Source organism: Littorina saxatilis, linkage group LG2 (genome assembly GCF_037325665.1).
Source record: "Littorina saxatilis isolate snail1 linkage group LG2, US_GU_Lsax_2.0, whole genome shotgun sequence".
Classification (NCBI taxonomy): domain Eukaryota; kingdom Metazoa; phylum Mollusca; class Gastropoda; order Littorinimorpha; family Littorinidae; genus Littorina; species Littorina saxatilis.
In genome coordinates this window covers 9,316,482-9,327,287 of record NC_090246.1, presented here as the reverse complement: position 1 = coordinate 9,327,287, position 10,806 = coordinate 9,316,482, and the positions used below count along the sequence as shown (strand labels likewise).

The 10,806-nt window shown below is 40.8% G+C and overlaps 1 protein-coding gene and 1 long non-coding RNA gene across 2 annotated transcripts in view; both read left to right on the top strand.

Moving 5' to 3' along the window:
• The window catches only part of LOC138958159 (sodium-coupled monocarboxylate transporter 1-like), a 74,104-nt gene that overhangs the window by 42,335 nt on the left and 20,963 nt on the right, over positions 1-10,806 (top strand). The window contains exons 12-14 of the mRNA XM_070329240.1: positions 267-353; positions 686-885; positions 2,853-2,950. Coding sequence (XP_070185341.1) covers positions 267-353; positions 686-885; positions 2,853-2,950 — 385 coding nt within the window. The remainder of the gene's footprint in view (positions 1-266; positions 354-685; positions 886-2,852; positions 2,951-10,806) is intronic.
• LOC138958161 (uncharacterized) lies at positions 3,778-6,743 on the top strand. Its single transcript, XR_011453320.1, has 3 exons — positions 3,778-4,164; positions 4,773-4,900; positions 5,857-6,743. It is a non-coding gene; the product is annotated as an uncharacterized lncRNA (long non-coding RNA).

Here is a 10,806-nt window from a genome sequence, read left to right as displayed (position 1 = left end):
GAAATAGACGATTTCAGGAGACAGGCAAATACAGTGTGGTGAAACAGACGATTTCAGGAGACAGGCAAATACAGTGTGGTGAAACGGACGATTTCAGGAAATAACTCTGTCGGGTTGGTATGGGTTGTAAAAGAGTGAATACTCTTGCTTTTTGAGGCAAGTTGTCCACACGTGCTCCGTGTCCGCGTGTTTCAGACACACTCCTCGCTCGTGACAGCAGAGTTATTTCCATCTTCGTCTATTGACAGCCAATTTTTTGTGTGCAGGCAGTGTACGTGGTATTCGGCGTCCTCAACGGTCCAGTGCTGGGGGTCATGACTTTGGGCATGTTCTTCCCATGGGCAAACAAATGGGTGAGTGCTTTACAGGTTTCCAATCAAATATTGCCCTCAGTGTTTTCATTAACTGGAAATGTTCGGTGCTTTACCGGATTAAATCTAAATTCAAATTACGTGAATGAAAATCACGAACAGATCAGTCCTACTGGTTCTGAATGCATTTGACTTTTTCGTATTATTGGCACGTATTACAAAGGAGGGATTCTTAAAATGAGGGGTACATTTACAGAGTTGGTGAACAGAAAATCTGAGGAAACAGGGTCTTATGAAGAGAGTCTTAAAATGGGGTGGGGGGGTGTGGAGTCTTAAAAGGGGGTCCCACTGTATTGTATTTTTGCTGCCCACAGGGGGCGTTCACGGGCACGCTGGCTTCCCTGGTCTTCCTGCTGTGGGTGGGGATGGGGGCCTTCGTCAACGAGATCAAGACCCCCGTCACCTACACCGTCACCACGGCCTGCAACTGGACCGCTCGCCCCACCCCCGCCCCGCCCACCACCACCCCCTCCCTCTTCAACACCACCGTGGCTGAGGGCGACGATACACAAGGGTAAGGCGTCCGCCCCGTGATCGGGAGGTCGTGGGTTCGAATCCCGGCCGGGTCATACCTAAGACTTTAAAATTGGCAATCTAGTGGCTGCTCCGCCTGGCGTCTGGCATTATGGGGTTAGTGCTAGGACTGGTTGGTCCGGTGTCAGAATAATGTGACTGGGTGAGACATGAAGCCTGTGCTGCGACTTCTGTCTTGTGTGTGGCGCACGTTATATGTCAAAGCAGCACCACCCTGATATAGCCATTTAAGCAAACAAACAAACAAACATACACTGGGGTAAGGGGCTGTAAACACGTTGTCAAACAGTAAATGATCCAGTTACTTAAGTTAGTTTGCTTATGTTGGATAATTGTGAAGAGCTGTTTCTTATTATTATTTGTGTGTGTTTTGTCTGTTGTTGCAATTTACCTATTTCATGTAACCCTTGGTTGCTTTTTGACTCACATGCGAAGCAAAAGGGAGTCTATGTACTCACCCGAGTCGTCCGTCCGTCCGTCCGGCCGTCCGGCCGGAAAACTTTAACGTTGGATATTTCTTGGACACTATTCAGTCTATCAGTACCAAATTAGGCAAGATGGTGTATGATGACAGGGCCCCAAAAAACATACATAGCATCTTGACCTTGCTTCAAGGTCAAGGTCGCAGGGGCCATAGATGTTGTCTAAAAAACAGCTATTTTTCACATTTTTCCCATTTTCTCTGAAGTTTTTGAGATTCAATACCTCACCTATATATGATATATAGGGCAAAGTAAGCCCCATCTTTTGATACCAGTTTGGTTTACCTTGCTTCAAGGTCAAGGTCACAGGAGCTCTTCAAAGTTGGATTGTATACATATTTTGAAGTGACCTTGACCCTGAACTATGGAAGATAACTGTTTCAAACTTAAAAATTATGTGGGGCACATGTTATGCTTTCATCATGAGACACATTTGGTCACATATGATCAAGGTCAAGGTCACTTTGACCCTTATGAAATGTGACCAAAATAAGGTAGTGAACCACTAAAAGTGACCATATCTCATGGTAGAAAGAGCCAATAAGCACCATTGTACTTCCTATGTCTTGAATTAACAGCTTTGTGTTGCATGACCTTGACCTTGGGTCAAGGTCACATGTATTTTGGTAGGAAAAATGTGTAAAGCAGTTCTTAGTGTATGATGTCATTGCTATGTAAAGATCAAGGTCAAGCATGTGAGTCGTATGGGCTTTGCCCTTCTTGTTTAAATAACTTTTGCCTTTCCTTGCATTGGTTGTTGGTTTGAGTGTTGTTGTTTTTGGTGGTGGTGGTGGTGGTTGTTTTAGTTGTAGTTGGTTGTGGTGGTTTTGTTGTTGTTGTTAGTGGTGTTCTTTTTTGGTGGATTGTTTGTTGTTTGTTTGTTGTTTTGTTTTTTTCTTTCATCTTCTTCTTTTTCTTCTTCTTCTTCTTCTTCTTCTTTGATATGTTTGTTATTGTTTACTGAGAGAATGTGGGTCGAGTAACGTCTATCTTTAATTTTAAGTCGATCACAGTGTTTAAGTTTTGGATTTTAAACAAATGCACGTGCCTATCGCTGTTTTGTTCTGTCACATGATACTGGAGCCAGTGAACATGATGTCCTGTAAACACAACGTTCAGTTTCATATTTTACATGGTAGCACGTGCTCATTGCTGTGTTGTTCTGTCACAGAATACTGGAGCCTCTATACAGGATGTCCTGTAAACACAACGTTCAGTTTCATATTTTACATTGTAGCACGTGCTCATTGCTGTGTTGTTCTGTCACAGAATACTGGAGCCTCTATACAGGATGTCCTGTAAACACAACGTTCAGTTTCATATTTTACATAGTAGCACGTGCTCATTGCTGTGTTGTTCTGTCACAGAATACTGGAGCCTCTATACAGGATGTCCTGTAAACACAACGTTCAGTTTCATATTTTACATAGTAGCACGTGCTCATTGCTGTGTTGTTCTGTCACAGAATGCTGGAGCCTCTATACAGGATGTCCTACATGTGGTACACAGGTCTCGGCATGGTCATTGTCTGGGGTGTCGGCTTGATCGTCAGTGCTATCACAGGTATCTCATCTGTCTGTCTGTCTGTCTGTCTGTCTGTCTGTCTGTCTGTCTGTCTGTCTGTCTGTCTAGCTGTCTGTCTGTCTGTCTGTCTGTCCATCTGTCTGTCTGTTTGTCTGTCTGTCTAGCTGTCTGTCTGTCTATCTGTCCGTCTGTCCATCTGTCTGTCTGTCTGTTTGTCTGTCTGTTTGTCTGTCTGTCTGTCTGTCTAGGTGTCTGTCTGTCTGTCTGTCCGTCTGTCCATTTGTCTGTCTGTCTGTTTGTCTGTCTGTCTGTCTGTCTGTCTGTTTGTCTGTCTCTGTCTGTCTGTCTGTGTCTGACAGTAACTATTAACGGTACTTTTATATCAAATGAAGTATAGGAAGCAGGGTTTTTTTATGACGAAAGCGGAACAATGGTTACTAGACTACACGGCGTAGAGCTCTATCGTTCAAGCTGGTTGGACGGAGAAGGGTACGATGTAATCTTTGCAGAACCTGGTACCTATCTACTAAAAGGATAAAATTCATCAATGTTCACGCACTAATAGCTGCGCTTACGCTCGTACCGATTTTATTAATGAATTAATTTAGCAAAGAGGCAGTTATCTCCCTGCCGAAGCCACGATTATTCCCCATGGAAAATTGTCCGTAGTGAAAAGCTTTTTAACCAATGAGAATTTAGCTGTGTTTGTTTCCGCGGGACATATCATCATGGCAGCGAACTGCACGATAATGTTCAGAATGTAGACACTGACGAAAAACTGACCCCATTTTCAAGTGTTTCGTGGGCAAAAGCTTTGACATGTGCATCTGAGTGGAATAACCTTGAGCGTGAAAAACAGGCTGTCTGCCAAAAAATTGACGGAACGAGTCGCAAATGGACAAACAGCTGAACGAGTACCTATCATCGTGTCGTCTGCTACCAGCGTCTGACATGTATTGTTTGACTCCAGCGAGCGAAGAAACACTATGTACAGCGAATTGACACTTCCAGTGATGCTGTTGTTGTCACTCCTTCAGATCCACAGTGTGTGTCAAGCTCTCCTGCCTTGGTCAAGCGTAAGAAAGCGAAATGCAGCAGTGTGCTGACCCCAGACGTCTTCACTACTACACTACTAGTTTTTCTATGATAGTGGTGGTCCAGTGAACGATACCTTCCGCCTGTGGTTACACATAAAAGGAAAGGGCACTGAGCAACCAGTGGAGACTTGTGCTGACATATGGCGAGATGTGTTGGTGAGTAAAAACCTGCTTGAATTTCATTTGAAATAGTTGTGTGTATATTTCTGAGCAAATTATGTTTGATATTGATAATCTTCTAAGTAACACTTCATAGCATCACAACAGTTTAGGATTAATATACCAGAGGTACAATAAGGTGCAGATGCAACATGTTATTGTTTATACAGGGGCCTATGTGATTGATATATATCATTTTTCTTGTATTGGTTACAGCTAATGAGTTGTTATGATAGTAAACTGCTTTTCAATGGGTTAAATTCAGAGTATGAAATGCAACTAGACAGTTGTTTTACTGCAAGAAAGATCACCTACTTTGGTAATTTTGAATTCTGACTGTAGGTACTAAGGTTGTCATTAATATTATGACAGAAATTCATATTAGGATACACAATAACACTGCAGTACATGCATGCAGACATTTGACAAACATAATGCTTGGGCACACACATGTTCTGTTCTGTTTACATGTCATTGTTTTTGTATCTATCTGAGTTTTAACTGCACAGATGTTTATTGTACACACATTGAAACACATTGTACACACCCCCTATAATGATGTTATACATTTCAACCATTTATGTATCTGATTATTTCTCCTGCAGTTCCTCCCCTTGGCACTTGACCTACTAGCCTTCTTTACAAAGCTTCCTCAGCTGCATCTACAGACCTTACACAATTGGACTGGATTCAATGCTGCAGTGCAAGATGGCAGATTCCGCCAATGTCGAAAGTAGGTTTGATGAATTGTGTTCCATACAAAATAGGATATATATATACTAACAGAAACAGTGTAACGAATACATTGGAATTGGTTTCCACTAACATTTTCTAACACCCTGTCACTTTTTTTTAAGTTGAAAGGAAGTGAGGACATTTTATTTCTTGTAAGTGTATACAGTGGAACCCCCAAAGTTAAGACTTCCTCCATTTAAGACCTTGCCTTTTCAGATTTTCAGTTCATAACTTCTCTAAATTTACCCCCGATTTAAGATTATTCTTTTTAAGACCTGGTTTTCTCAGATTTTTGGAGGTCATAAATGTGGGTTCCACTGTACATGTATAAACCTAACATGTTTTTTGTAACTAACCACTTTAGTGGAAATGTAACTTCTTTTTTTTCAAACACTGGAACCATAAACTGTTTCTTTTATCTTTGTTCTTAGCACAGGCACACAAAATATACTTTCATTATTATTATTTTTCAAGCAGCTAAAATGTGTGTTTTTTTAAAGCAAAAATGTATTTACACTTTCTCACACAAACTTTTTGTTGTTTATTCTGCTTCAAGCATCTGATTGTTTTCTCGGCTTGCACGTTTTCCTATGTAATATGTTGTACAGATTGGGTACCTGTTTAACAAAATAACTGAAAAGAAACATGTATACACCTAAAATGGGTTTTTTGTTTTTTTTACCCTTCCACTTTATTGGACATGTCTGTTTGTGGGTTGTTTTTTTAAACACTGGATCCTTAAAGGTGTTTCTTTTATCTTTGTTCCTAGCACAGGCACGCAAATAAAATGTTATACTTTTTTTTTAAACACAAGCAACCAAAATGTGTTATTATTTTAAACAAGCATTCATTTACACGTACTCACACAAACAAACTTGTCGTTCTTTTTATCTACTTCAAGCACAATTATGCTCTTTTACCCCGCTTGTACGTTTTCCTTTGTCTGTTGTACAGGTTCCATACCTGCCTATGATAGTCAGCAGTCCAACAGACACATCCACAGTTCTTGCCATACATTCAGGTTTCAAGGGAACTGGAACTGCAACACATTGTCCTCGTTTTTGACCAGGCCATTTTTGGGAAAGCACAGGTCATCAGGTGGCAAGACCCAGTCTTCAAGGAGACCCTGATTCATTCCCGACTTTGAACATGCAGTGTACAAAAACTTTGCTGATCATGTGTACATTTTTCATTTCAAGATCCTATGTGAGCTGAGCGTGCATAGAACAGAAACTTTGTAGGTGTGTGCATCTTCCTCATATTCCGATGAGTGCTGAGAAACTTTGCGGTACATATCACGCTTTGACCTTGTGTCAACTGTTCCGCTTGCGGATAATGCAGTTATCTTCATTTGCCAGTAGTTGATGGTAGGTTCTATTAATAGTCCCTTGAAAGTCAATCATATAGTTAAAAGAGTTTTAAGTGTGTTTTGTACAGTTTGCAGCATGATATCAGGGATGTTCCTACACATTCATACAGAACAAATGTCCTCTAGCTCTTCAACATCAAAAGGACCTTTGAACGCTTTTAGAAACGTCAATGGACATCATAATTTTGTGCAAAACACATTCCATGGAATGGCTCCAAAATCATACGCTCAAGGAAAAGCTTAATATTTTCACACACACACACACACGCACATACACGCACACACACAGAGTCATATACAAAGAATATTTGTTCTTAGATTGTTTTATAATCTAGTTTGAAACATGTTCAGCTTTATTTGATCTTTGGCAGGCTCTAGTTTTTTCTGTGTGGCATATTTCCGTGAGCTTCGTTAAAATGTAATACGTAAGAGCGCTGAAGTTTTGTATAGAAAGGAAAAGTTAACGAATATTGCGCTGTTTGAAGGAATGGAGTTCTTTTCGCCAAAAGATTTCCAGTGATAAACTAAGATGTGGAGGGCGGTTGACCGTTCTAACTGGGGAGGGGTTGCATTATGTTGGTGGTATATATTACCCGCTATTACGAGCTAGTCGTGTGACAGAGAGTTTTCTTGCACACGAGACTGTAGATGTTTCACGACGGCTTTAGCCGGAGTGAAACAGCAGCAGTCGAGTGTGCAAGAAAACTCTCTGTCACACGACTAGCTCGTAATGGCGATTATGTCTCACAGCTTCAACAGAGGAGAGAACAAACACGTTTTGCGTACTCACGCTTGATAAACCTAAACACAGGAGCAGCCATTGTGGAGAGATCTACTTTTTGACGAAAGTGACCGAACAACTATAAATGACGTCTCGGAATATGTGAATGACGTCACAGTCATCGTCACAGTCTGTATCTTTTGAAGCATCGCAATCTTCATGACATCTTTCTGTGTCTGCATCCGCGAAATGTTTGTTCTTTCCGGGATCTTTGTCATCTATGTTCACAACTCTGTCCTTATAGTGTCAGACTAACAGGCCTCCTGAGCGAGCCACTTTCCAAGGGCAGCTAAATTCGCGTATGGAAACAGTACTGTCGTCTAGGATGCCGTTTTCAGTATTCTGAGCGTTGAAGAATTCGTAAAGAGAAGAAACGATAACAGCAGGAGAAATAAAAGTCGTGTGTGCATTTTGGGGTTTTTGGGGGGACGATTTCGAGTTTGAATCCGTTCTTGCACATGCTCCAAAGCGCGTAACATACAATCTTGCACACGTTTGCTTTAGTAGTGGCAAAGAAGGAAAGCGTGTGACATACATATATATCATCCAATTTCAGTAAAACTTCGGTCACGAATTAAATCATACATTCAATGTTAAGGAACAATAAACATAGTGTGCAGAAATTGGTTTTTTGATGTATGGCACACAGCTCCACACACAGTGTGGTTGTTTTTTTGCAACAAGTCAACACTGTATTTATAATACTTCAAAAAACATCACAGGAAAACGCAAACTTTTTTTACGCGTCAAAATGAGAATGTCAAAATTGACACATCAACTGTGTAGAAATCAATCAATCAATCAATGAGGCTTATATCGCGCATATTCCGTGGGTACAGTTCTAGGCGCTCAGCAGTGATGCCGTGTGAGATGAAATTTTATACGGCCAGTAATTGCTGCCATTTCGGCGCATATTTACCTTTCACGGCCTATTATTCCAAGTCACACGGGTATAGGTAGACAATTATTAACTGTGCCAAAGCAATTTTGCCAGGAAAGATCCTTTTGTCAATCGTGGGATCTTTAACGTGCACACCCAATGTAGTGTACACGGGGGGAGGGTTCGGACACCGAAGAGAGTCTGCACACAAAGTTGACTCTGAAATAAATTTCCGCCGAACCTGGGATCGAACTCACGCTGACAGCGGCCAACTGAATACAAATCCAGCGCGCTACCAACTGAGCTATATCCCCGCCCCAAATACGATATTGGCTCTAATTAAGACAACAAATTCAAAATGTTTGACAATATTGAGGCATTTCTGTATTAAAATAACACATTATGGAATGGAAAATAGAGTTTTTGTCAAAATCCCAGGTAGTACTGCCACCTTAAAGATGATTAAAAAAAAATTAATTTTTTTTTAATTTTAATCCAAGCGGAGCGCGGGCGAAGCCCGCGCGTAGCGAGGTAGTTTTTTTTTCATCTCCCAGCACTGAAAATTTTTTTGCCAAGTGGTGTCTGTCTGGACATTGTTCTAGAATTCATCTTTTAGCACAATATTAGCGACACTGTTTGGACAATTCTATTAAAATTAGGCGTACAAACTGATTTTGTTTCGGGGAATCCTCTCAGAGGATCAGAATTTTCATATAATATCATCGGAAGCTGTTACAACGGGAAAATGTGAAACTTTTGTCACTTTTTAACATGGAATTTCATCTTTGAGCGTTTCAAGCGGACTTTAATAAAATAGTTATTTGCGAATTAAGCAGCGGAAGACACTCACCGGTTCAACATGTGTATGGTCATTAAACCTCAAAACATTTCAGTAAGTGGTTTAGACAAACACCTCCGCCATGTGAGGGTGACTGGTTTGTAGCTGAAGAGTTTTTTTCTAAAGTGTGTTCTAGAGAAAGGGAGAATGTACGTTCTGGCTCACCGATTCCGACAGACCCTAAATATTAACGCAAAATAGGCTTCTGGACTAAACTTTTACTAAAATGAAACATGCGACAAAATCAGAAAAATACTGCATAAATCCATACAAAAAAAATACAGTAAAGTAAGGTTGTTTTGAACCAATGCCGGGTCTGTCGGAATCAGTAACCCAGAACGTACATTCTCCCTTTCTCTCATACAACGCTAAATTTAGTTTCCATTGAAATATTAATCCAATCTGCCCTTCGTAGCCAAGCCCAACACTACCGTATTGATCTGGGAAGGAAACCAGCCAGCGTGTGTTTTGATCCAGGCCAGGCCTGCTCTATATTCCTCCAATGGCAAGACAAGATTAAATCATGTGATAGCAACAGTTACGTCACGTCCGCCCACCACTTGGTGTTGATAGTAACATAGCCTAGTGATTTTGCCATTTCATTCCGGACTCGCCTGCCGTGCAGTTGTGTTTTCTGTGAGAGAAGTGTTTTTTACTGTCACTATATTTGCTAAATATTTATGTCTCAAGATAGCATTTCTGAAGAATTAGAGAGAGAAATTCTTGAATCACAAGTTGCTCATCAAAATCTATTAGATTTTTCAACACAGTCATCAACTTTAATTTTACATTCACCAACTATGGATATACCGGAATCATTGAGTGAATGGAATTCTGAGCAGTTTTTAACTATTGAAGAGCACCTCAGTTACCTCAACAATTTTGTTGAAGTATTATCGCAAATGAAAAATGAAGGGCCATCTCAGAGTGGAAAACTACCTAAATTTCCTTCACGCCCAAAACGGAAACTTTCAGATTTGTATGGAGGAAAACCAAAGAAAACCAAAACAACAATGACGTTCAATGAACTCCACGAATATTTAAAGTCAAAAATTGTTGATGTAAGCATGAAAGTTAGGAAGGAAGTGTTCTTTTTTAATCCGGAAGATATCACATCATCAGCAAGTGCCATTGAAAAGTTAGTTGAGGGATATAGACACATACAAAGACAGGAGGCAACTTCAATGGGCTTCAATTTGCAATATGGAATGGTTCTAGAAATCGCATTTAAGTTTTATGAAGCAGAACAAGGCATTCATAATGAGACCTGGGATGGCTGGTTGGAAAGAAACGTTAAAATTTCTTCTACGTATGCACGGAGATTGAGGGAGATTGCCCGTTTACTATTTCCATACAGAGCCAAATTCAGCACAGTTGGGATGTCTTTTTATGAAGTCTTCAACATGAGAAAAGAACTCAAAACCATGTTTGAAAAGAATGAGGATATCAGGCTTTATTGGGCTGAGAAAGTGACGTCAATGGTTCCAAATATACATCAACAGCAATCACAAGAGTAGGAAAAAAGAGTTAGAGCTAACACTGCAATCAGGTCACGCAACTGGCAGTTGCGCCAAAATAGGTCAACACCCTGCTTCGCGATTGGGCTGAGAAAGTGACGTCAATGGTTCCAAATATACATCAACAGCAATCACAAGAGTAGGAAAAAAGAGTTAGAGCTAACACTGCAATCAGGTCACGCAACTGCCAGTTGCGCCAAAATAGGTCAACACCCTGCTTCGCTTCGCTTCGCTTCGCTTCGCTTCGCTTCAAAGGCTGCCTTCGGGCGGCCGCCGAGTGTTAACTTATTCAATTGACTTGTTTATTTGATTCAAGCTTTTGATAAGTGTACTTGGTGGCTGCTTTGAAACTCAACAAAGCCTTCTCCCCTTTCACAAACACTCCCCTTTCACAAGCAACGTTCTCTTCCCCGCTGCAGTCAAAACAAAGCTGTCATAGCGGGTTTTCCCGATTGACAAAAATTCTTATTACACACTCAGACTATTTGGAGCCGCGTTTGTTCTCCAGTGGCCAATTGC